The following is a 27,331-nucleotide window of genomic DNA, read 5'->3' as shown; positions in this document are numbered from 1 at the left end:
GAAGGACATTTACATCTTGAAACTCTCTTTGTGAAATCTAAAAGAAACATCCACTGAGCGGGAGATGCACACCTGAACATGAATCTGTTTAGAGGTGAATGTCAGCAGAAAGTTGGGTAGAAAGCACCCAAAGACGCAGACATACCACCTTTTATTCTGAGGGACATTTCTGTCCACTTGTCCACAATTTAGAGGATCTTTCCCGATCGTTGATCCTACAGGTGGACGGTTCTGACATACCTTTGTTGGTAGGCGGAGATTCCCTGCACGCTCTGCGGGGTCCCGTTGGTGGCTCCGGGGACCGGGACCGGCACCCGACCCACCGCGGGTCCGGTCACCATCCCTCCGCCGCTCCCGCCGCCAGCGCCGGCTCCTCCGGCGGCTGACGCCGTCACCTGGACGCTGAAATCTGGGAAAATCCTGATCATGGTCCCGTCCGTGTCCGGTGCGCTCCGGCGTCTGTTTATTGTTGATTGTTTGTTTGTTTATCCAACAGAAGCCACTGGTTGCAGTGGCTTCTTAGAGAATCGTCAGATTTAAACTTTTAAAGGTTTTTTTTTTCTCTGAGCTAACCTCCAGCTCCGTCAGTCTATCCGTGGCTCACGCGCAAGGGCAGTCACGATCTGATCAGCCAGGTGGGCAAGAGAGCATCAACACGAACTGTCGTAAACATTGTTGTCCCCCACCCCCCATCCCTCCCTCTTCACTCTATTCTTTAAAGTCCATCACGCTCCAGATATCATGGTCCCGGTGCTCCGGTGCGCGCGGTCTCTCCACCTAGAGCCAGCCAACAACAGATGCGTGGACCAGTCAGGGATGCGTTCACGGCGGAACCCAGACGGGACAGCGGGATCGCTGTTGCCTTCAGCCGATGAGCAAGCCTTCGGACGCTCCTTTACGCGGGCGCAGACGCCGGATCTCCCCCAAAGCGAGGCATCCCGTCCTCGGCTCTCCCGACCAGAACTGCCTGCAGGTTGCTCCGCGGGAGTCTGGAGGAGACTGTCAGCCCGTCCACGCGCAGAGCTGAAAAGCAGCAGCGGCAGCGTCAAAGTGTGTGTCGGTATGTCTGAGAGCAGCTGCGTGTGTGCGCGTTTGTCTTGTCCTCACACACACACACACACACACACACACACACACACACACACACACACACACACACACACACACACACACACACACACACACACACACACACACACACACACACACAGAGGGAGAGAGGAGGGAGGTGGTGGGAGAAGGACGTTTGCTTCGTGCGTAATAACGCAGCTTTAACCTGTAGGCTACTTTTTATTTCCTAACTGTGTTAACAGACATTTTTTATTTACAGGAAAACTTTTCTAGAGTTGTATTGCGTTATGTTGACGCTCTTAAATCACCTCTATATAATGTTATTTGTTACAATAAAATAAACATAAATAAGAAATCATATATTTAATCAACACTTTATCATTTAAATTACACTGATGGAGACTGACGGAAGTGATGTTCGTGTCAGAAACACTTCAGGTGATCTAATATCTCTGTTAGGACACATGTTTATTTATTTATGTGTTTGTTTGTTGTCCTGGTGTAAGACAGGCAGTGACTAATATGTTTGGGTTCTCATGATTGCAGCGCAGCTGAATGCGCTCCACTCTTCTCTCTGCTCATTTGAGCTGTGTGTGTGATCAGACTCCAGAATAAAGTTGTATTCAGAAGCAGCTTTGCTCTGGCTGTCTCCTCCCCTTTCTCTCTCCCTCCTAAACTCGCCACTCTAAAGCGCTCTACACCCCCTCCTTCACACTTTCTGGCTGGGTTTACTGGTGATCCTATCATGGATGTATAAACCATGCTCACTTGATCACCAATGCCTAAAGGTTGGGATGGACAAGACAGACAACCATTCACAGCTGGTTACCGGTTAACCTAACCACCTGCTACAGACGTTTGGGCAGCCTTGTTGATCTTAATGCGTTTCCTGTATAAATCATTGGCTGTTCCGATCAAATATTTCAGTTAAATTTATCGTAGAGGAGACACACACAGTGATGTTTGACAAGGGAAACGGCGTTTATTTCCATTAAATTAGGCAGATGCATACATTTAGGCAGCACAAAAATAAATGAAGTCAATATTTAGTAGATTCTCCTTTTGCAGAAATAGCCTCTAAATGATTCCTGTAGCTTCTGACGAGAGTCTGGAGTCAGGCTGAAGACATTTTGGACCAGTTTAGTTTCATCAGCACCTCATTAATGAAGCTGGCTTGTCCAGATGAGCTTCAGCAGACCTCAAGCAGCTCTGTTGGTGCTGTGGGTGGAGAAAGGGCTTCCTCTGCATCACTCTCACATGCAGCATCTCCTTGTGTAAAGTGCACCAAATAGTTGAACGATGCACAGTGACTCCATCTGCAGCTAGATGATGATGTAGGTCTTTGGTGCTGGTCTGTGGTTGACTGACTGTTCTCGCCATTCTTCGTTTGCGTTTATCTGAGAGTTTTCTTGGTCTGCCACCTGGCGCCTGAACTTGAATGTGCCTGAGCTCTTCCATTTGCTCAGTATGTTCCTAACTGTGGAAACAGACTGCTGAAACCTCTAAGACAGCTTTCTATCCTTCCCCTAAACCATGATGGTGAACAATCTTTGTTTTCAGGTCATGTGAGAGTTGTCTCAAACCCCATGTTGCTGTTCTTTAGAGAACATTCAAAGAGGAGGGAACCTCATGATTAGACCCCTGAAATACTCTCATAACTGGATTCACTTGTGTGGAGGTCAAGGGTCACTGAGCTTACTAAGCTAATTTTGAGTTTTAATAATTCAAATAAATTCATTTCAAGTTTATTTATATAGCGCCAAATCACGACAAGAGTCGTCTCGAGGCACTTCACATAATAAACATTCCAATTCACAGTTCATTAAGCCAATCAGTAATAAAGTTTCCTATATAAGGAACCCAGCAAATTGCATCAAGTCACTGACTAGTGTCAGTGACTATACAGCAATCCTCATACTAAGCAAGCATGCAGCGACAGTGGAGACGAAAACTCCCTTTTAGCAGGAAGAAACCTCCAGAGGATCCTGGCTCAGTATAAGCAGCCATCCTCCACGACTCACTGGTGATGGAGAAGACAGAGCACACACACGCACACACGCGCACACACACACACACACACACACACACACACACACACACACACACACACACACACACACGCACGCACGCACGCACGCACGCACGCACGCACACACACACACACACACACACACAAAGACAAATTAATGTGTCTATAGTTATATTGTGAAAGATAAACTTTATTGTATTTATCCTAGTGAATCTATAATTAAACGGATAAACGTCAAGGAAAGCAAAAAGTTATTATCAGGAGAGGGATAATGTTTAAGTGGTTAGCAGCAGTGTGCTAGTCGATGGCCCTTTCCATGAGGCCACCACAGCTCAGCAGAACGTCGTTGTAGCTTCTTCTGGGGAGAAAAACACGTACAGAGGAAATAAAGTTAACAGCTGATATTGCACAAAATAGTAGTTAAAGAGCAGATTGTAGAAGAAAGCAGTAGAGTGTGAAAAGTGGTCAGTGTATCCTCCAGCAGTCTAAGCCTATAGCAGCATAACTACAGAGATAACTCTGGATAATCTATCCTATTTAGATGGAGGCATGTTGGAGTCAGGGCAAGCGAGAGCCGTCTTTACCGACTGTACACTCCACCTCCCTGTACTCCCCCACTTGTCCAGATTTAGGCTAACATCAGATTTTAACCATAGACCCTATCAAATAAAAATGTTTTAAGCCTAGTCTTAAAAGTAGACAAAGTGTCTGCCTCACGGACTAAAGCTGGGAGCTGGTTCCACAGGAGAGGAGCCTGATAACTAAAAGATCTGCCTCCCATCCTAATTTTAGATATTCTGGGAACCACCAGTAAACCTGCAGTCTGGGAGCGAAGTGCTCGGTTAGGAACATATGGAACAACCAGATCACTGATGTATGATGGAGCTTGATTATTAAGAGCTTTATTTGTGAGAAGAAGGATCTTAAAATCTATTCTGAATTTAACAGGTAGCCAATGTAGGGAAGCTAAGACAGGAGAGATATGATCTCTCTTTTTAATTCTCATCAGAACTCTAGCTGCAGCATTTTGGACAAGCTGAAGACTTTTAACTACATTCTGTGGACTTCCTGAGAGTAATGAATTACAGTAATCCAGTCTTGATGTAATAGATGCATGAACTAGTTTTTCAGCATCACTCCTGGAAAGTATGCTTCTAATCTTAGCAATATTCCGAAGGTGGAAAAAGGAAATCCTACAAACCTGTTTAACCTGGGATTTGAATGACATGTCCTGGTCAAAGATAACACCAAGGTTCCTTACTTTGTTCTCAGAGACTAATGTAATGCCATTAAGGTCAGGCGATTGGCTAAGCAATTTCCTTTTCTGGATTTCTGGTCCAAAGATGAGAACTTCCATCTTGTCTTGATTTAAAAGCAAAAAGTTTAGAGCCATCCAGTTTTTTATATCCTCAAGACAAGCCTGTAATCTACCCAACCGATTAGGTTCATCAGGGTTAATGGATAAATATAACTGAGTATCGTCAGCATAACAGTGGAAGTTTATCCCATGCTGTCTAATGATTTTACCAATTGGGAGCATATATATAGTAAAAAGAATTGGTCCAAGCACTGAACCCTGTGGTACTCCACAAGTAACCCTGGAGTATGAAGACGATTTGTCATGTACATTTACAAAATGAAATCTGTCAGACAGGTAGGATTTAAACCAGCCTAGCGCCGTTCCTTTGATCCCTACAACATGTTCAAGTCTTTCTAAAAGAACATTGTGATCAACTGTGTCAAAGGCAGCACTGAGATCTAACAAGACTAGAACAGACACAAGATTCTTATCTGAGGCCATAAGAATATCATTTGTAACTCTCACTAATGCAGTTTCAGTGCTGTGATACTCTCTAAAACCAGACTGAAATTCCTCAAACAGAGCATTAGTGTTTAAATGCTCACATACTTGGATGGCCACTATTTTCTCCAGGACTTTGGATAAAAATGGAAGGTTAGATATTCGTCTATAATTCATTGGGTCATCTGGATCCAGAGAAGGCTTCTTAAGTGAAGGTTTGATTACAGCAACCTTAAAATCTTGTGGTACATACCCATTTACTAAGGATAGATTGATTATATTTAGAATGGGGGCAGTAACCAAAGGAAATGCTTCTTTAAATAATTTGGTTGGGATTGGATCCAAAATGCAAGTTGAAGGTTTAGATGAAGCTAATATTTTTGATAACTCTGAAAGCTCAACTGGATCAAAACGGTTCAAGCACAGATGAGGTTCTACAGTCACCTCTGATGCTGCCTCACTTACTGAGGAAGAAGAAATCGCATTAGGGAGGATGCTAAAGATTTTGTTTCTAATAGAATTTACTTTACTTGTAAAAAATCCCATAAAGTTGTTACTGCTGAGGGCTAAGGGAATAGTTGGCTCAGAGCTATGATTCTGTGTAAGTTTAGCAACTGTACTGAAGAGAAATTTAGGATTATGCTTATTCTCCTCGATTAGTGCTGAGAAATAAGCAGTTCTAGTTTGTCGAAGCTTATTTTTATAAAGCACAAGACTATTTTTCCAGGATAGGTAGCGCCATGTTCTCTCCAATTTCCTAGAGTTTTGTTTTAAGGCTCGTAAATGAGAGTTAAACCAGGGAGCCAACTTCCTGTCCCTAATTACCTTCTTTTTTAAAGGGGCTACAACATCTAATGCCACACGTAAAGAGGAATTAGCATGATGAACTAAGGCATCAATTTGTGAGGGGCTAGAACTGAAAATATTGCCCTCTGCTACATGCCTCTGAGATGCTGAGGACAGTAAAGATGGAACAGTTGATTTAAAAGACGCAACTTTGTCAGATAGAGACCGACTATAGTGAAATTTACTTTCATGTCTCGAGAACTCAGTTATAAAATACTCAAAGGTTATCAGAAAGTGGTCCGAGAGGACTGGATTGTGTGGAAAGATTGTTATTTCCTCACACTCAATGCCATAAGTCAGAACAAGGTCCAATGTATGATGGCAGGAGTGGGTGGAGCTATGTATTCTTTGAGTAAAACCAATTGAGTCTAAGATATTACTAAAGGCTACATTGAGGCAATCATTTTCAATGTCCACATGAATATTAAAATCCCCCACTACAATGACCTTATCAGTATTTAGCACCAAATCAGATAAAAAATTAGAGATCTGATCCAAAAACTCAGAGTAAGGGCCTGGTGGACGATATAAAACTACAAACAAGAGTGGTTTTACAGTTTTGCAATCTGGATTAGGAAAACTAAGAATAAGATGTTCAAACGAACTGTAACTATTAATCTGTAAGGGACTGATTAATAAGTCCGAATGAAAAATGGTTGCCACTCCTCCTCCTCGCCCTGTACTTCGAGCAATATGATGATTTAAATAATTTGAAGGAGTCGAATCGTTTAAGCTAACATAGTCCTCTTGCTGCAGCCAGGATTCTGTGAGAGAGAGCAAAGAGATCTGATTATCACAAATCAAGTCATTAACTAACAAAGTCTTAGAAAAAATGGATTTAATGTTCAACAACCCACATTTAATTTTTCTAGTTTTCTGCTCAGTTGAATTTGTTCTAATATTTATGAGATTTCCATGGTTTGCTTTATTAAGCCTGATATTTAATCTGTGTGGTTTTGGCCGTGAGCAGGACACTGTCTCTATGGGGTAGTGGGTGGGTAACAGTACAGAAGCTGCAGAGGGGTGGGTTAAACTACGACTCTGCTTCCTGGTCTGGACCCTGGGTTGTCATGAAGGACTAATAAAACTGGCCATATTCCTAGAAAGAAGAACTGCTAATTAATTCTAAGGGTTTGAAATCAATAAAATGACAACAGTTCTCACATTTATGCACCTGCCTAATTTAGTTTAACCCCTTAAATTTCCAGGTTTAATGAATGCAATGGGGTTTTGTCCCATGGGCAGGACACTGGAACACTAAGGGGTTAAACAATTATTGCATTTTCTGTAAATCCTATAAAGTCCCTCCACTTCTCAAATACCACTGTGTGTGTTTCCTATATAATATATTTAAATGAAAATGTTATCATAACAACCAACAATTTATACCGGGAAATCATGACTATGCTGCCCGAACCTGTGCACCCTCCCATAGGAGGTCTGGCTCGCCGCAAAAGGAAAGGACAGGAACAGGAGTTTTAAAAGTAAAACATGATGATCAGACTAATTCTGAAACTAAAAACAAACAGCTTCTTTCCCAAAGGCCAGAACCACACACAACACCAACTAACACAGCCTTGGAGGTAAAACTAAGGAAACAATCCAAAACTCAACACACGAAAAACAACTAAAAGCAAAGTCACCACAGAAATAGCCCACTATTCACCATGAAAGTAATATTAACTAAGGCAAGTTCAATTTGAGCTGCGGTAGCAAATCTGGAACAAATTAGCTTAAAACATTTTTCATGCCTCTTAAAAACTTTCGGACATCGTGTAGCTATGAATAAATTGTAGAGATTAAAAAGAAAATAAATAAAAATCTTCGCCAGTAACTGGAAAACAACTATTGGACCATCTGGTTGTCAGTCTCACCAGACCTCCTAAATATCCCTGGATCCTCCATCCATTACCGTCTCAGTAGTCCAGCGGTCTGACTGTCCACCCTGGGACTGGGAGGTTGATGCCACCACTTCAACTTTTGGACATACTAAATGGTAATGATAAATGATAGCTGACCCGCACTTGTATAGCCTTTCAGAGTCAGAGGACTACAAAGCACTTTACACTCATTCATCTATTCACACACACATTCACACACTGATGATGATGAGCTACAGTGCAGCCACAGCTGCCCTGGGGCGCGCTGACAGAGGCAAGGCTAAAGAGCTCAGGCGTCACCGTTCCCTCTGACCACCACCAGTAGGTAAGGAGGGTTAAGTGGAGCTGGGATCGAACCTGCAACATTTCCATTACTGGACAGCCTGATCTACCTCTTGAACTGCTGCTGCCCCAGAACTACCTGAGTTCATTAGAAGTCCTGGACAACAAAAGACATTTGGAACTAGAAAACGGCAATAGGTGTTTAGCGCTCGTTTCCTCTGACACTGTTTCTGGTTCTGGCAGAAGCATCTCAGTGAAGATACCCGAGGGGAGGGGTGAGTGTTCTGTAATCATGTTTGCATTCAAAATTTCTTTTTGTAATGGATCAAAGGTCAAGTTTTCATCAGCAAATAACCAGAAAGTAACTTTTAATTTGCAGACATAAACGCCCCATCTGTCTGGCCTCCACACAGGGGGCTCTGTGCCAGACACTGTTGCCGTACAAAGAATCAGCCAAGGTCTCATGCGGAGACTTCTGCATCTTCACTCTGAAAAAAGTTCATTTTCCTTAAAGTTCATAAATGACTTTACAACTTATAGGTTGAAATAATCAAATGCGATGAATGAACAACATGTTTTAATCCATCAGCATACTCATACATATTATAAGAATATTATTGATTAATGTTTAACGTCCACTTCACGTAAGTGTTTAAACATTCTCATTCACACAGAGAGTTAAGCTCCCTGAGTGTCTGACTGAAGGCGTGGCTTTCTCAGGAGTTCTGATAATGCCTTCAAATGTTTGTCAAACTGATTTGCCACATTTATAAACAAGGCAGGTGATAAAACAGAATTGTTTCCGGAACCAATTCAGTTTCTTGTTGACTCTCGATCCGGCCAAATTGGGAACAAGCCTTTTGAAACCGTCCTATCTCTTGACCTCAGGTCAGAGCCTCTCTGCCATGCTGTGGGTGATATCAGACAAACGGCTCTTCTAAGAGCCACCAAACAGCCTTAGATGCAAATAAGCATTCCAGCTTCCTGTCGTGACCTGGAGAGATCTCAGACTAGACGGGTCCTATCGGAGCTAATCTACGGGTTCCTGGTACTGAGAGGTTCACCCCACTGGCAGTGTCCATCACGACCTCTTGACCCCCTAGACTGCACGAGAATCTCCGCACAAAGGTGCGTAGACTCGGCACAAATTGGGTCGGATGGTTTTATAAATAAATCTGTAGCTTAACAAACAAACAGCCAAACTGATTTTACACCCCAGACTCCACAAACTCTCTCAGACGCTTAAGAAAAGTTTTGCTAAAACATCTAAGATGTTCCATTACAACATCTCATCCATCACATTAATCCACCTCATACCCATCAATCCAGTCATACCTTGTCATGTATAAGTATTAGTTTAGGGACAAATTCATTTTTATAGACTATATACTTCACTCTGTCTCTATTAATATGAAGTGTGTTTATGGTCACTGAATAAGTAAAATAAACCATAATTTTCTGATTAAACATTTAAAGATCAATCAGGTTTATATTTCATATTTATATGGAATTATCACATTGATCATTTAACACAGCCACTCCTTAACGCTACATCTTGTTTGCAGATTTGCCATAACAGCTTTAACTGAAGGTGTCCCACTGAACTGGACAGAAAACAAAACGTGCTTAAAGAGCAAGTCACCCCTAATCAACTTTTCTTTGCTGATAAACTGTACTAACGAGTGTCTGATCGTGCTGTAGACACACGTAGTCAATAATTTGGCATTTAAGTGCATCTTAGTTTTAGGCAGAATATTTATTTTTAACTGCCAGTGTTGCGCCACCTTCAGGTAAAAACTCTACACTACATTTGAATTTAAATCTGCCATCACTATTGGGTTAGAGGTACACTATGACGTTGGCTGGTACATTATGATGTCACAATGACGTTGAGAGAGTGTGTGTGTGTGTGTGTGTGTGTGTGTGTGTGTTAGCAGTTCTGCCCTCTTGGTCTGCCAGGCAACAGCGTTTGTTGTATTTTCAAACAGGAAGTGGGAGTGGAATAAGACTCTGGCATTTAAAGAGCAGCTCACTATCTACTAGGAATGTCCCGATCTGATCACGTGATCGGAAATCGGCCCCGGCTTTACTTCCCGATACGGACTCGGATACTGGGTTCAAATTACAGCAGAGCAACTTGGTTCTCCTTAAAGGTTGTCAGGCTCCCCGATGCCCTTAACTTACACACCCAGAAGGAGCACAAAGAGATCCAGTTTCTACCTGTATTATATGGACTCACGGTAGCGGGGATTCGTTTGAGCAGAGCAGCAGGCAGACCGCTAATTATTCATGAACTCCAGCTGCGTTCTGCACACGGCCACAGCAACATTTTCTAAGTTTCTAAGTGGCGTCACGAAAAATATACAATTAACACACAGTCATTCGTGTCCGTTCATTTTCTCTCTGGTAAGTTCTGTCTGTATTTGAGCATGACGTGTGGACGCGCTCGCGCTACAATGCTCGTCACTGGCGCAGCCGGGCAGCGCAGCGCACACTCTGCTTTTTTTGCGGTCATAGATAATTTTGATCTGCTCGTTAAAAAGTTACTTGTGAGGTGAAAATGAAGGGAGCAGACAGGAGTTTTTCTGGAGGACTGGGAGATGCAGGAAGATCAGAGACAGACAGGACAGGAAGATAGGAAAATAAAAACCAAGAAAAAACAAAGTTCTTAACAAATAAAATGTAGGTAGATTTATCCCACTACATGTTTTTTCCTGTATAAAACAATAATTTATCAGCATGTAGTATTTATATATTTGATACTGTAACGTGATGAAGGTCCTCTAATTTGTGGCAAAGGGCACATTTACCCAGCTGGGTCAAGCTGGGTCAAACAGTACTTTTAAATCCACAGATTAACCCAAGGAGCCACCATGTCTGCTCAAGATCATATCCATATCTGCTGCTGTTCCATCCCAGGAGGAGGACACTTCAAGTTCACGATGATAATGATTAGATAATAATAATTAATAAAACTCATTGATTTTATTACTGTTTATGAAAATCATCATAAATGATCACTTGGTTCAGTGTAAAGGTATTTTAATTACATGAAATGAATTATTATGCTTTGGGATAGTAATAATAATAATTATGATTATGGTTGATGACAGTAAAAGATGTGTTCAGCAAAGAAGGTCAGTACACCTTATCCATCTAACACAGAGTCAAGATAAACAATAAGCGCATCACGTTTTTGATGCATGATCAAGCTTTCTTGCTGAGGGAGTGGGAGTGTCCTGAGAGCTTTTGGTAAAACTGTAACCATCACCAGCTTCAAGTCAGTTCTTGAACCAACATCACGGAGGAAGGGAACGGCTGTCCCTAACCTCCACCTGCTGTTTCTGTCACGCCGACAAGAATAGCTAAGAATAAACGAAACTGTAACCAGCTGACGAAAACTCTACCCAGAGTTGTTGATTTCTGAGTTAAGTTAAGACGAAAAACTCCTTCAGAGTTACGGACTTTGAGACGCCAATAGTTCATCAGTCATGTGACCCACGGAGACAACCCAGGACTGATTTGGTCACATAGAGGTCCTTCTACCATCCTCGTGCCCGGAGGAAATCATCTCCACCTGACATCTCGGATCTGAAAGGGGGTCTCCGGAAAATGGGTGAGGTAAACACTAATCGACAGATGACGTTTGATGCTGTTCTCTCTAAATAACTCAGTTAGCCGCAAAACATAATTTCCATCCAGAATGCTTCTTCTCTCTCTGAAAGAAACCTCCTGATAATTCCATTCACGCATCCAAACTCGTGTTCTCAATTTAGCTTCCATCCAGCCACAGGTTTGCTTTTAAAACAAGTTTAATATCAAAGCTGTTAAAATTTGTCATTAAATTGTCATCCATGAATTGTCGTTCAAATCTTTAAGTTTAAAATTGTTAGTAATAAAATGTCTTCATTTTTAAACTTGCCTCATTATTGAAACGAAACACAGAAAAGGTATAATATTTCTGGTTATTTGAAAGCAAAGATTCCTAGCTTCTGATTCAAAATAAACTTTTGCTATAAAATTTAACTATTTAAATTAAATGTTAATATTTAGATTAAAATTAGACCAAACAGGTTGGTGTACGAACTTAGATCGATATATAAGTATCCGGGATATTTATACATGATCTAAGCCTCGTGGGTTAATCTGATTGGTAATTTTTCTGAATTTCCAACTGAATAGCAACAGAGTTGATTCCAGTGTGTAGTTTAATTCTCTACAGTACAATTCAGATCATCTTCAAAACTCCGTCCCATGCCCAGGGACGTATCTAAGCATTTTGGGGGCCGAGGCAAAATAGACCCCTGCCAGGTATTTTAAGTTGAAGTGCTATCTGCTTTTATATTAGACTTTTTATATTTGCAATAAAGTCCAAAAGTGAAGAATTTATGTTATTTACTACTTGATTGTTCAAGCTACCTCACAGAAGTGATCTGTTGTTAAACTTTAAAATAAAAAGGTAATTACATAAAAAATAAGGAACATTCTGCAACTGTTCCTTCCTTTTCTTTTATTATTATTTTTTTATGTATCGAAAGTATCGGATCGGGACTCGGTATCGGCAGATTCTCAGAATCAAATGCCTCGGACTCGGACTCAAGGGCAAAAAAATCTTGATCGGGACATCCCTACTATCTACCAAAGTGTTCTTAAATCTGAGCTAAATTTTACCCTCTCAGTCTCAAAATAAGTTTTGATAAAAGGATGAACAACTAAGTCCTTCAGGGGTACTTCTGAGTTAAAAAATGCTCATGAAATACGTTTGTGGAGTAACCAGGTAGGTAGATTTTAACGTTGCTAATCTGCAACACCTGCCTCCAGACGGTTAAAGCAGGTGCCTAAAATGTCACTAAATGGCTGAAATACCAAACTCTTAACTTATCAAAAGGCAACCTTCTCCACACAGAAACACACCAAAGAAACATTCCCTCTATACTTACTAAAGCAAAAGCTACAAACACTTTTAGATGGCTTCTTCAAAAACTAAATTGTAATCCAAACACCACAACCAAGGAGAGACAGCTAAGGCACAAGCAGCTTTCCATAAGCAAATGATTGGAGTGTCGTCTAAATGTCCTGCTGAAGACACTTGTTGCTGCAGCTGGGTCGGTGCTGGAACTGCAGACTTCTACTCGTCACCAGCCGGAAGCATGTCCATGTTGCTGGGTGACAGAAGCAGGACAAACAGGAGTGTCAAGGTACTTTATTACTTCCTTGATGGTCTTCGTCTGTAGAAAGGCAAAAGAAAACAGGAAGCAAACATGTCTTAAAACACAGAATACAAACAAAACACAGTCTTGCCAATTATGGAACACTTGGGATCTAATACAAGCGTACCAGGAGAAAAGCCAACCAAGAGTAAGGATCACGTGCTAACTCTACACAGAACAGAGGCATTGAACCTGCAGCCACTTTGGGTAACACTTTACAACAAGGTATGTGAAACTGTGTTTCGTTACTAGGGAACGACTTAGGGAGTAATGAGTAATGAAGCAGGAAAGAATAAGTAGTTAACCAGTAGTTACTGGTGAAAACACTCATCAGTCTTGTTTCATGGTCTAATACGTAGTTAGCCAGTGTTTCCTGGTAAACACCCAGCAGTCTTATTCAGAGACTAATAGGTAATTATCTATTCGTGCTTTGTTACTAGGGAACAACTTAAAGAGTACAGAGTAATGAAGCAGGGAAGAATAGGTAGTTTTAGTGTTTTTACATGTTGATTTCAAAGTTTATAAATGTAAAAGTAACATTTTGTGTTTTTTTTTTCTGATTATTTCAAAAGTACCCAAACATTGAACATTTTGTTAGTGATTGATTTGAGCCAAGTAACACTGTAACCTAAAGGATTTTGGTCACCCATCTCCGGAATATTACCACTCACAAGATGAAAGAAAATGATGTGTAAATAATCTCAATGTATTTCTGGTAAATGGCCATGTGACAATATATAAGCAATGGTTAAGTACCTAGTAGGTACAGATTAGTTCCTCGGTAGGTACTTGGGAGGAGGCTTCACTTTCCATCATCTCGAGACGGGCGGATGCTGACGATAGACAACGAAGTGACAGACGAGTGAAATCAAGATGAAACAGTGATGTTTAATCACTGTGATGTTGCACATTATCTGCATCCTTCATGAAGTTTACAAAAGAGAGTCCACAGGCACTACATTCATTTGGGATTGGTTCCTTATTGCGTTCATAGATAACTACCTATTAGTCCCTGAATAAGACTGCTGGGTGTTTACCAGTAAGTATTGGTTAACTACCTATTCTTCCCTGCTTCATTACTCATCACCCCCTCAGTCGTTCCCTAGTAACGAAGCACAATTTTGCGTACCTTATTGTTAAGTGTTACCCCACTTGGCTGTAAGACATTTAAAAGGACTTTACGGAATTTTGAATTTTTATGCTCGTGACTGCCCCCTCAGGCCAAAAGCATAACGGCAGCTTCAATAGTAGGCTCGTGCATGAGGCGCGCATGCTGTACGTGCACACTCCTTAACGAGTTTAACAGCTGAGACAGTCCCTTGTGTGTGTGTGTGAGTGTGTGTGTGTGTGTGTGTGTGTGTGGCCCGAAGGACAGAGGACAGGAGAACGTGCAGCTAATTAAATAATGTGGTTCTGTACCTTTCTCTTCAGCACAGCTGACAAAGGTTTATGATGGGTCAGTCCTCCTGCATGCTCAGATCATTCCCTTCCCTTGCTTGAAAAATTGTTCCAAATTGAAAGTTGAACCCACATCTTTTTTATCTGTGAATTCAATGCCGTTCGGCGAGTCTCAAATAAAAATGTGGGCATCTTACTGTAAAAAATATACCATTAATGTAAAAAAAAGAAACTCTAAATAAACTATGTTCACATCCAGAATCAAACCCAAGTCTTCTGCACAAGAGTCCGACGTTTTATCAGGTGAGCTAAAGCGCCAGTGACCTCCTTTGTATCTGTAACATTTATATCCTTGATGACAGCTGAAACAACGTCAAAACAAAGAACAATTTGGAGCGAAAACGGCTATTTTGTTGCTAATTTGCAGGAAATATCTAGAAGAAAGTTCTACAGAAAGTAACTAAGGGTCCTCAGAAATGTAGCTAGGTTCATCACTAGGCGTAAGAAGCACTGCCTCTCTCTCTGCTGCTAAAGCTACAGATAGCAAATTCTACGGGCGATGCCTGAGCGTGAACACGCATGAAGCAGCCTGCTCGACCCGAGCAACTCTCTTTTTCTGTGATTTTACAGAAAAACAGGCAATCACAGTAAAAATGCCAGGGCTCATTCTACAGGACCAGGGCATTGCAGGAGAACGTATGAAGAAGAAATTTATTATTTCTATACATGTTTTGGCTGTCACACTTCCATAATGCCCCTTTAAGTAATATTGGTTCAGCGGGTTGACCAGGAATCAGAGGGACACTTCACACTTCTTACTAGCTGGCGTTGGTCAGAAGGATCGGTGGAACGAGTGTGCAGCCGCCTCACCTGTCAGTGCCCTCAAAGAAAGCTCTAATTAGCTCATAACCATCAGTGTGTGAATTTGTGTGAAGAGCTTTGGAGTCCTCTGACTCACAATAGCGATGCATAAGTGCAGGGGTCTCATTTCTTAAACATTGCGTAGAATCCTTACTAAAACCGTACTGAAGCTCAGCAAAAAAAAGTACTTACGCCAAGTAGGTGTGTGATCTATCAAACATGGAGTACGCACAGCTGCACGCAATCTCCGCTTCATAAATCAGAGACTATCTAGAAAGGTTCTCAGCTGCTTTTAGTCACACACCCCCTCACCACGCCCACTTTCTGCCATAAGTGGTCGATGCAAAGTGCCTTGTGGACCTCATGCATATACATAAGCTGGCTTGTTGCAGCATTTCGATCACGACCGCAGATCAAGGAAGCGTTATTTTGCAGAAGCAGAACTTGAGGTACCTGTGGGTGAGGTGGAGAAATGAAAGGAAGTGCTTTTGCAAAACAATTAAAAGAAAATCCACGGAGTGGCACAGCGTTGCTGAAGCCGTCAATGTTATGAATTGTTCAGAGAGATCTGTGGCGGATATAAAAAAAATCCAATCAGGATTCAATCCCCAGACTCCCAGGTGAAAGTCACACGAGCTAACCAGTCAGCCAAACAGAGATCTCCCTCATCTGCGTAGCCAGGGCGCATCATCAATTGGGTCACAGTGACAGGACACACACTGTCACAGACGCATGACATTCTGTCTCAATCTGTCCCCTTGTTGATATTCTGCATTCCGTATTCTGGCTTCAGGCTGTGTGTGTGTGTGTGTGTGTGTGTGTGTGTGTGTGTGTGTGTGTGTGTGTGTGTGTGTGTGTGTGTGTGTGTGTGTGTGTGTGTGTGTGTGTGTGCGCGCGTGTGGGGGTCTTGTTCTGTGTGAAAACAAAGCAGTTCAAGTGATAATGCTGCAGGATTTTATAATGTTATCTTTCTCAGCAGCAGCACTGCAGGTGCTCTCCATGTCCTTGGTCAGCTTAAAGTTGCGCACATTTTTCGGCTACGTTTTCTTTCATAAATCCCAAAGTTTGTGTGGAAAGTTGACCCCGTTTGTGCATAAGCAAGCGTGATAAATGAGGCCCCAGGTCATTTATCATCTTTGAGATCAAATTGTTTTTTAAGACATTGATTCGGATTATGATGGCCTTTTAGTTGAAATAGTCTCATCACTGGTGTCATTTGACCACTTTTTACCATCTGTAAAATGGTGGTAGACAAATGGGTTTTAAACTGAGGTCCGTTCCAGTCCATTCATCAGATGGCCTCATGACACTAACGCATTCACAATACAGCAATTCTAAGAAACCCATTGATACTAAACATGTCATATGATCACTGGACCTGACCCAAACTCATATGTTTAGGCTTACCCCCCCCATCCCCTTGGGTAAACTCCAGTGTCTCATTCGTCACAACTGCTGACTGTCCCAATGCTGTATTTTGAGGTGATTGTGATTGTTTAAAACTAGTTCTGCACAAACTTCTTTTAGGCGTTTTCCAATGGCATTACACGCATGACTCAGGTGGGTGAAGTAGATTCTGGTCGACTTTTCTTACAGCATGCTTTAGTATTTAATCTCAAAATTTTTGTCCCTGCTTCCGTTTGGTTCCTAATGTGCTGACTGGAGCTTGCATCACGACTGTCGGTCGGACTGACTGTGGTTGCTCCAGAGCTTTCTGAGATTTCCTGAATCAGTCTGACAAAAAGCCACAAAACAGCTGAATTTTGTGCAGCGTTGTGTTTCTGTGTGGCATGCAGGTCACCTCAGACTATTTATTAGACCTCTTGCTATTTCTGTCTCAAGTGAAAACCAGGTTTAAATCACCGTTGCATTTGCATCATCCTCCCCATCCAGGTAGTTTCAAATCCAGAACCCTTCTACCTGGACTGTAAAAACTAATGTCCAGTCTCTCTGTGTAGCTAGCAGAGAGTTAAATCTCCACAGATGTGAAGAACAGACTTTTTTCTTTTCTAATCCGCACTTTAAATAAAGCCCTGAATGTGAAAATGTGTTTTGTTTGCAAGGTTACAGGATTCTCCTCCAGTCTTCCCATGAATACTTTAATTGGCAAAAATTGATAGATTTTATCTCCAGGAGCTCTCAAAAACCGAGCCAGAAGGTGACTGTGATTTCACATATTGCTTGTTAAACCTCTGAAAGTACCAGAGTGGGTTTTCAAATGGATTACTTCTTCAAACTAACAGTAACAGTAACAATAACAATAACAATAACAATAATAATAATAATAATAATAATAATAATAATAATAATAATAATAATAATAATAATAATAATGATACTTTTCATTTGTACTGCGCTTTACATTTAAAAATCTCAAAGCGCTTACAAAAAATAATAATAGTTATGAAGAATTAACCCTCTCAGGCTCCAAATAAGTTTTGATAAAAGGACGACCAACTAAGTCCTTCAGGGGTACTTCTGAGTTAAAAACATGCTCATGAAATACGTATGTGGTGTAACCAGGTAGGTAGATTTTAACGTTGCTAATCTGCAACGCCTCCCTCCAGAGGGTTAAAAGCTGGCACCATTTCAATGTTAAAACCACCTTTTGGAGAGGCCAGGGCAGTGAGTACAACCAAAATGCCAACCGATCACCACTAGCAGCATTATTATAGGGTTTGATGAGCGACAGTCAGGAACAAAATCAGACAATATTACATCCCAGACATCTTTTGGCCATTTGACTGGTGCGTGCGTGCGTGCGTGCTTGTGTGTGTGTGTGTGTGTGTGTGTGTGTCTTTAATTCAAATATGAAACTGTTTCTTTCCTCCACTACAGGTCACAACAGCATGCACCATTCTGCACATCTGGCTCAGTGCTGGTGACATTGCGTCCCCAGAAAGATGTTGCAGAAGATGGGAGGAGGCTGGCATATGAAGGCAGCCTGCGATGTGCTCTCCATACTTTCTGCTGAGGAACCACCAGACCACTGCTGCTGTTTACAGTCCTTCATGTAGACATCTCTATTTAAAATTTATCAGCTAAATTTAAGTATTATTCTAGTGAATCCATAACCCATCTTCTGTTTGCATATATCTGATTACATCTTAGTGATGTCATCATTTGATGGAGTGGACAGTGAGAGAAAGCATCTCAAAGTGCTCTGCTGACTGTCCTGTATGATGTTCCACCCACAGGTTTCTGTTCCAGCACACCGACCATGTCTGGGATCCTTCTTCAGCAGATACAGCAACACTTCCAGACTTCCTGCTTATTTCATCTTGAGGGTTTAGCTGGAAAAACTGGATTTTTCCTGTTTTCCTCTAAGATGTTTCACCTCTCATCCCAGAAGCTTCAGCTGAAGATAAGAGTGAGAGGTGAAATGTCATCGAGGAAAACAGGAAAAGTCCTTATATTTCCAGCTAAACCTTAAAGATCACCGTGCCCTGAACAACTGAGATCCACACAGACTTCCTACTCATTCCATTTCAATAACTGGTCCAGGGAAAGTCCCTTCGGTTAACCCTGCATGAACTGTAAATAACTGTTCCCTGTTTGTTTTGATCTTCAAATCATTTTCACATGTTTTAGTGTTGTCCCCTATCAGCTTTCCATTTTCTGTTCATGTAATGTATTTAAAACTGCAAATAATAAAACAGTTCAAACTAATGATGAAAAGTCAGTCATTAGAATGAGTTTAATAAATATATTAACATACCAAAATACTAAGTATTAACAGGAACAAAATTAATTTGAACAAAAACAAATAATTAAATACATCTTTTGTCTACAATTGTTTCTAACAATGAGAAGAATCTGTCCATGCTCTGGCTGTGGGCCCTCCTCTGTCCCTTCACCTTCCTCCGTGATGAGGGACGCTGGTTTTCCTCATCACTGCTGCACCTGGCCCAGAAGTGTCCTCAGGGACGGAGGCCTGTCCCCAACACCTCATCCATGAGGACAAACCAGGGTAAAGCAGCTGAGCCTCTCCTGACCCTGGTTACTTGCAATCCTAAACACAGCACATCAGAAACCACAGCTGACAAAAAAGGACATTTTTCATGTTAAATACATTTACATTTATCAACCTGTTCTTCACCACACACCCACATACTTACCTGGTTGTCTTAGATTTATGAAATAGTGTGATAAAGCATGTATGGTGCATTGTTTTAGGGAGCAATGGGACACCTTATCTGTTTGTGTTTTTTACTGGAGGCAGCAGGAATCCCATTCACCAACACGTCACAACAACTCTCCTCTTCTCTAAAGGAATCCATGCCCGATGCTTGCACAGATCCTTTAACACGTCTGGAACCTGCACTCACTCTGCACATTCAGGGTGACTGATAGAAGATGCACCAGCTCTAAGAATCAGTCATTCTTGAAAACAAACACTTTTAGGTATTTAAAGAGAAATGAGCTGTGAGTTGATAACTGAACAGTTCTTTCCGACTGTCTGCAGAATTTGCTGTTGCACGGCCTCCTGGGGGTCCGGTCTGAGGCTGGTGGCAGGCTCGAGAACACAGAGGGTTCACTTAGGTGTTTCACAGAGGAAGTGGTCAAGGAAGCAGGTGGGGGTGAAGAGTGGAGAGGTGGGGCTGGGCTGGCGAGACGTAGGCTTGAGGTGGATTTCCAGGAAGTTCTGGTTGGAGAGGTGAGGATGGTTGAAGAACCTGCAGGCAGGGCAAAAGAAACATGTGGCTCAAAACAAGAAACAACAAATCAAAACTTGAAAGTTCAAGAGTTAAGAGACTCTCAGCCTTCACTGTACCAAAGTGAGCAAACATCCAGCGAAATGTGGTTGTCTCCCAGCTCCTTAAGGTTCTGGTGGCTAGATCCGGCTCAGCGTAGCCACTCTCCAGGAACCGCTCACCTATAATCAGACTTAACAGAAGCTAGGTGTGCCCCTCACCTCAGACCATGACTACAGTATGCCAGTTGTGAAACAAATCATGTAATCACAGTTTAGCTTTGCTTAGTGTTTCCCGTGTTTGACTTTTGTGGATTTTTGTTATAGTTAGTGTTGTCGGTGTGACAGACACGTTAATCGGATTTTTCTGAGAATACGAACATTTAGCAGCGAAACAAAGAATGATTCTGTATTTGACATGATGAGGAAACCCTTTGCAAATGGATTAGCGTGGTTATGCTAAGCTAGCAGCTTACAGCTCAAAAATGCAATAATTTACTGTTTAATTTAAACAGCAATATTCAATAAAACAATACTATATCAGTATTTGCATTTGTGTTGTCCATATGTTTCCCAGCCACGTGCTAAAAGTGTACTATATACAGTGGGGCAAAAAGTATTTAGTCAGCCACCGATTGTGCAAGTCCTCCCACTTAAAATGATGACAGAGGTCAGTAATTTTCATCATAGGTACACTTCAACTGTGAGAGACAGAATGTGAAAAAAATCCATGAATTCACATGGCAGGATTTTTAAAGAATTTATTTGTAAATCAGGGTGAAAATAAGTATTTGGTCACTTCAAACAAGGAAAATCTCTGGCTCTCACAGACCTGTAACGTCTTCTTTAAGAAGCTTTTCTGTCCTCCACTCGTTACCTGTATTAATGGCACCTGTTTGAACTCATCATCTGTATAAAAGACACCTGTCCACAGCCTCAAACAGTCAGACTCCAAACTCCACTATGGCCAAGACCAAAGAGCTTTCGAAGGACACCAGGAAAAGAATTGTAGACCTGCACCAGACTGGGAAGAGTGAATCTACAATAGGCAAGCAGCTTGGTGTGAAAAAATCAACTGTGGGAGCAATTATCAGAAAATGGAAGACATACAAGACCACTGATAATCTCCCTCGATCTGGGGCACCACATAACATCTCATCCCGTGGGGTCAAAATGATCATGAGAACGGTGAGCAAGAATGCCAGAACCACACGGGGGGACCTGGTGAATGACCTGCAGAGAGCTGGGACCACAGTAACAAAGGTCACCATCAGTAACACACTACAACGGCAGGGAATCAAATCCTGCAGTGCCAGACGTGTTCCGCTGCTGAAGCCAGTGCATGTCCAGGCCCATCTGAAGTTTGCCAGAGAGCACATGGATGATACAGCAGAGGATTGGGAGAATGTCATGTGGTCAGATGAAACCAAAGTAGAACTTTTTGGTATAAACTCAACTTGTCGTGTTTGGAGGAAGAAGAATACTGAGTTGCATCCCAAGAACACCATACCTACTGTGAAGCATGGGGGTGGGAACATCATGCTTTGGGGCTGTTTTTCTGCTAAGAGGACAGGACGACTGATCCGTGTTAAGGACAGAATGAATGGGGCCATGTATCGTGAGATTCTGAGCCAAAACCTCCTTCCATCAGTGAGAGCTATGAAGATGAAACGTGGCTGGGTCTTCCAACACGACAATGATCCCAAACACACCGCCCGGGCAACAAAGGAGTGGCTCCGTAAGAAGCATTTGAAAGTCCTGGAGTGGCCTAGCCAGTCTCCAGACCTCAACCCCAAAGAAAATCTGTGGAGGGAGTTGAAAGTCTGTGTTGCTCGGCGACAGCCCCAAAACATCACTGCTCTCGAGAAGATCTGCATGAAGGAATGGGCCAAAATACCAGCTACTGTGTGTGCAAACCTGGTAAAGACCTATAGTAATCGTTTGGCCTCTGTTATTGCCAACAAAGGTTATGTTACAAAGTATTGAGTTGAATTTTTGTTATTGACCAAATACTTATTTTCTACCCTGATTTACAAATAAATTCTTTAAAAATCCTGCCATGTGAATTCATAGATTTTTTTTCATTCTGTCTCTCACAGTTGAAGTGTACCTATGATGTAAATTACTGACCTCTGTCATCATTTTAAGTGGGAGAACTTGCACAATCGGTGGCTGACTAAATACTTTTTTGCCCCACTGTATATAAATGGCCTAAACCCATCTACTGTTACCTGACTGATTACATAACTTCAGGAACCCACAGCATGTTCATCTCATCTCACCCCAAGTCTGCACGTTATGTATAAACAGGAAAGACAACCATGCATACACACAAACATAGACAAACTTGTGTAACTCGAGATAGAGAACTATGGAACAGACGAGTCTGGCAACAGACATTACTCCACCTTCTACGTCCTAGCAGATGGAGGAGGAGGAGGAGGAGGAGGAGGAGGAGGATCAGCCAGCTCAGGCGGAGGCACCTGGGCAGCTGGTGCTCCACGAACCGGTGCTATGGCTCAAGTTAGGCGTCCTTTGACATCGCCGATTGAGATCCCCAGAAGGGTCAACCGTGCGGAGAAATAACAGAACAGGACAAAGAACAAACCCCAGAACAGGCAGAGGTTTAGGCATATAATGAATATCACGACAGAATCAGCGGAGGACCAGGAGTAAGACACTGGTTAAATCTTGAGACCAGGATCTGCCGACAACTCACGCAGCACTCTGTTCACCACACCCACTCGAACCATGGTTGGACTATGGAATGTAACACGATCCACTGTAGCTGGAGAAAGAGCGAAGGAGATGTTATCATAGAAAGGAGAAAACTCTACTTCAGACTTATGCTCACCAGGATCCAAGTAATATAGAGAGAACTCACCTACATGGAACGTAGCACCACGTGGAACTGTTACCCATAAGGTTTGAGAGGGAAGCACAACTCGTGTAGACACACCACGATGCTCATAGAAAACATCAGCTTCTCTAACAGGGGTATTAAGTAACCAACGGTTACCAACAACAACAGCCATACTACTCACAACATGTGAATGTGGTGTCACAGTCATAGGACATTTAGAATCACCTGACAACTCATCAATGCCACACACACCACCGGGTCCGCCACGCAGAAAAGGTGTGCCTGGACACAAGAAGTGTAGGCCACGTGTGAGAGAACACACACGCAAGTCCGGGACTAACCTGACGTGTAGCGTGTACTCATGGTACGCGATGACCGGAGGCGTATGTAACTTGACAATCCAGTTACCTACATTCACCACATCTCTTAATCTATAAATGTCATTTGGAGACACAACAGGTAAGTTGATGATGAAGGCTAGCTCTCCAGCCTCTGGATCAACACCTAATGGAATAGCTCTGCCCAATGAGAAAGCCAGGTGAGCCTGAAGAGAAATTGGGACCTTCGAGGTTACCCGAGCAATCGCAGACCGCACCATGTCCCGGGACACGAGGTACGGAGGGATCCTCCCCAAGAGGAGAAGGTCAATCGAGGCGCTCACGTGCTGACCATAGTCGGCCACGCAAGTGGTCAGCATCTGTGTATGAGCATAATCAACATTCGCAAAGGAACACAACTCATTCACAGTGGAAGTTGTTTTACGCAAAATGTCGCTATGAGTGTTGATTACCACCATAGTTTGTTTTTCAGACATGCCCCACTGTCTCAGGGCGCGCCGCTGCTGCAGTACCTGCTTACGCAGATCCGAATATTCTCTGCTAAGCTCATCGACATGTCGACAAACTGTGTTAATCTCAACCGAGTTGACTGAAGAGAATCCGAAATTTAAAAGATTGCCAATTGTATTAGCAACTGAGAAAAGTTCATTCAGGAAAGCTTTGGTCTTATGCTGGTACTGGAAAGTTCACTGTTTCAAACTGTGTACTTATGTGCCTGCCTAAGAATGTGACTGACATCAGCTACTGCATGCTGTGTCATGGTACTAGTCCAGTGTTCCCTCGTTTCCAAGAGGTTGCCAAAGGCATTCTTCATCTTATCAGTACACACCATAGCGGGGTCGAATTTGACGAAGATCTTTTGTGTAAGTACACAATAGTTGGTCATTAGTAGACCTGGGCGGTCTTGGAGTGTGATACCCGAAGAGGGCCCAGGTTAATACAGGCGCATTAGAGGTGGCTGAGGATGGATATCAACTGCGGTTGACAGCAGACCGAAACACGCGACTAACAAAACGTATTTTATTAGACCTGAAAATGGAAACCAGGGACATTGTAGGTTGTAGACTGGTGCGGCCTTGCGAGGGTTCGGCGCAGGTGGTGTCTCCGGAGGGCCCTCGTTCTACGCGCAAGTGCAGTCAGAGAGATCGGGGTCAACCAGTGGTGGTACAGGGCACCGGACCCCCTCACCCTTGGTAGGTGGGTCACCAACCTCTGGGCTAAAGGTCATAAGCACCTGCTGTAGCGCAGTAATGTCAGCGACATCATCAGCCTGTCCTTCGGCAGGGGGAGTCCCCACCGCAAGGTTCTGGGCTTCAGCCGGAGTATGAGCGCCACCCTCAGTCCCCCCTTTGGCAGGGTGATGTCCCCACCACAGGGCGCGGAGTCTCAGGTGGTGTGTCGCTGCAACCGCCAACTCCCACTAGGGCAGGTGTTTTCCCCACCTCTGTGTGGAGTGGTGTTGCAGAGACTACACAGTCTCTCTGGATGTCACTGACCTTACTGGTACTGGATTGATCGACCAGGTTGGCGGTTCCGTTGTTTTTGTTGCCGCCTGAACATACAGTGAGGTGCCCAAGGGACGCCAAGCGCATCGGTTGAGTCACCCGAGTTTGGAGTGTCCAATCCCTGAGTGAAATGCCGGCTTCAAGGCATCGGAGCAGGTCCCCTCCCACTACAAAAGGAAACGCTGGACATGTCTCCCACTGTGAAGTTGATGGACACTGCGTTCGATAAGGGTACTTGGTCTACAAAGAACAGATAGATCTGCTAAACGCAGGGCGTGAGTCCTAAGATGCGACCCTGTGCAGCTGCAGCCATTCAGTCCTGCTCCCAGAGAGTGCTGGACATGATGGTATAATCTGCACCTGTGTCCAGGACACCCTCACAGTCCAGCGCCCCCTCCAGGGTCACCGGAATGTGAGGTTTATCCATAGGACCATGACGGATGATACTGCAGAGAACTCTTCGTGGAGTCTGATCGGTAAGCTAGGTTGGCTAGGTCTGGTTGCAGGTTATGTGGGTGCTAGAGTACTAGTACTGACAGAAGCAACCATAGCAGGTCTCACCAAGACCTCAGGTGTTGATGAATGCACCGTTGTGGCAGGTGACGCCCCTGCAGGACCTGCTTCCCCAACCGAACCACAGGCAGGTTGAGGAGGTTCTACCGTAGAGATGCACAGAACCGACTCACATTCAGTTGAATCTTTCAACAGGTCAAGAAGTGCTTCTCCCAGTGCGCAAATTTTGTCTGGAGATTGACTCCCAGAATCAGTTCTCGGCCTTGGGGCAGGACTGTAGTCCTTGCGAGGGTTACGCGGTGGGTTTTGGCCCGAAGGAGTGCGTTTCTTGCTTGGGCGAGGTGACTCTCTCCTGTAGGAGCCTGGCGAACACCCTTTTTCTCTGAAAGAAACACGATGTTTATCGCGGCCTGGTCATGGTGACTTAGGGTCCCCTCCACAAGCTGATGGAGGGGTCCGGGGTCTGTTTGGATTTTGAGGCTTGTTATTTGGAAAGCCTTTTGGCTTGGGGTTGTTATTAGGTTTTTGGGCCTGTTGTTTGGGTCCAGCTTGTTAGTTTTAATTTTTTTGAGCTCCGTATGCAGTACCCTCGAGTCGCAGCGAGGAGGGTTTTTCCTCTGCTGCCAGAACTGTTGGACTGTTCGAACTCTTACTGGATTTACCAAATTGTGTAAAGCCACAGCTCGCCATTCTTCTGAGCTCATCCATGGGTGTGGTGTCTACGGTACCCATGTATGGGCTATACTGGGCCTGTAGATTCTCAAGGAACAGTCCCTTAAAACATTTTTCCTCTTCCATCCTGTCCTTGCATTCCATACCAAAGTACGAGTTGAAGAGGCGTTGATAGAAGACTTGTGGGTCTTCAGTACGAAACAGTTTGACTGACAAAGCTAACTGCCTCCTGTGAATTATAGGTGTACTCTTTCCGAATCGCAGCTTCCAGCTTGTCGTAATCATTTGCTATTAAATTACGCTTGTGATCAATAAGCGAACCCACGGCATCGGAGTTCAACCTAATCAGAAAAATCTTGTCCTCCAGGGTCATTCCTGGGCATCGCTGAAAGTGATGTCGGAGGTTTCTCAGATATGCGTTAACCGGGTACGACTTACCTGGTTGAGGGCTGAATTTCTTGATGCTCCGAGACATCCTGTAGATGTCAGGTATGGGCACAGGTGCGATCGGCTGGGCTGGAAGCGGGAACAGATGGACTGGAGGCGGAAACGGATGGACTGGCTGAGGAGCCGGGTAGCCAGGATGAGGGGCTGGAGGTGGCACAAACTGGCTTGGCTGAAAAGCCGGGAGTAAATGGCCCCTTCCTGGTTCAGTTTGGCGTTTTACTCATAGGCATAGCGGATTTTGAGACGCAGAAATTCTGCGTCAAAACGGCTTGACAGTTTGGTGGCACGCGTATACCGCTGTCTTCACCGGGTGGCTAGTTTGCACTGTTATGCTAAGCTAGTGCGGGGCCTGATGCGACCAGGTTTTTAAGCAATCCAATCCAGCCAGATTGGATCAGTCCGAGCAACTAAACGTTTGTGAGCGTTGTCGTTATAATCCGGACTAAAGTGTCTGCAGAGATGCTCTTCCGTGTTAAACTTTAGTTACTAGCGGTTTAATGCTAGTAAGCTCAACCGGGGTGATAGGCCGAGGGATCAGGATGGCTTATCCAGGGAAGCAGACTTCCAGAGGGGATATTTCTATATCTCCGTTACACAATAAATTGTACACAGTGTCATGAACACTAGAAAAAGAACATGAAAATAAACAGTATTCACCCTAAAGGAGCAGGGAAAATCCTTCAGTGCTAAGCTCAAAATGGCTTCTATATGCCACGTCAGCCTTAGGCTGGTTTGAGATGAAACAGCGCCTCCTGTGGAGGATGAGTGACCCCAACCCCCCTTTACGTTTAAATGGAGATGCTGCCCTCAAGCGGCTGATCACGAGATTGCCTCGTTTCAAACCAGAACATCAACTTTTTTTGTTTTAAAATGTTTAAATAGTTTAAATATGTCTCAAACTTAACACAAAGTGTTTTCAAAA

At 43.3% G+C, this 27,331-nt stretch overlaps 1 protein-coding gene and 1 long non-coding RNA gene across 2 annotated transcripts in view; one reads left to right on the top strand and one right to left on the bottom strand.

The window, feature by feature from the left end:
• Positions 1 to 1,216, bottom strand: part of LOC107391662 (neuronal PAS domain-containing protein 3) — a 388,161-nt gene extending 386,945 nt beyond the window's left edge. Inside the window, exon 1 of the mRNA XM_070546901.1 lies at positions 241 to 1,216. Coding sequence (XP_070403002.1) covers positions 241 to 428 — 188 coding nt within the window. The 5' untranslated portion in view covers positions 429 to 1,216. The remainder of the gene's footprint in view (positions 1 to 240) is intronic.
• Positions 924 to 19,038, top strand: LOC139063898 (uncharacterized). The gene is made up of 3 exons (XR_011517207.1): positions 924 to 1,060; positions 18,217 to 18,391; positions 18,576 to 19,038. It is a non-coding gene; the product is annotated as an uncharacterized lncRNA (long non-coding RNA).
• The last annotated feature ends 8,293 nt before the right edge of the window (positions 19,039 to 27,331 follow it).

The sequence above is a fragment of the Nothobranchius furzeri genome, chromosome 18 (genome assembly GCF_043380555.1).
Source record: "Nothobranchius furzeri strain GRZ-AD chromosome 18, NfurGRZ-RIMD1, whole genome shotgun sequence".
Lineage (NCBI taxonomy): Eukaryota > Metazoa > Chordata > Actinopteri > Cyprinodontiformes > Nothobranchiidae > Nothobranchius > Nothobranchius furzeri.
The sequence above is the reverse complement of the archived record's forward strand: the minus strand, read 5'-3'. Positions and strand labels throughout refer to the sequence as shown.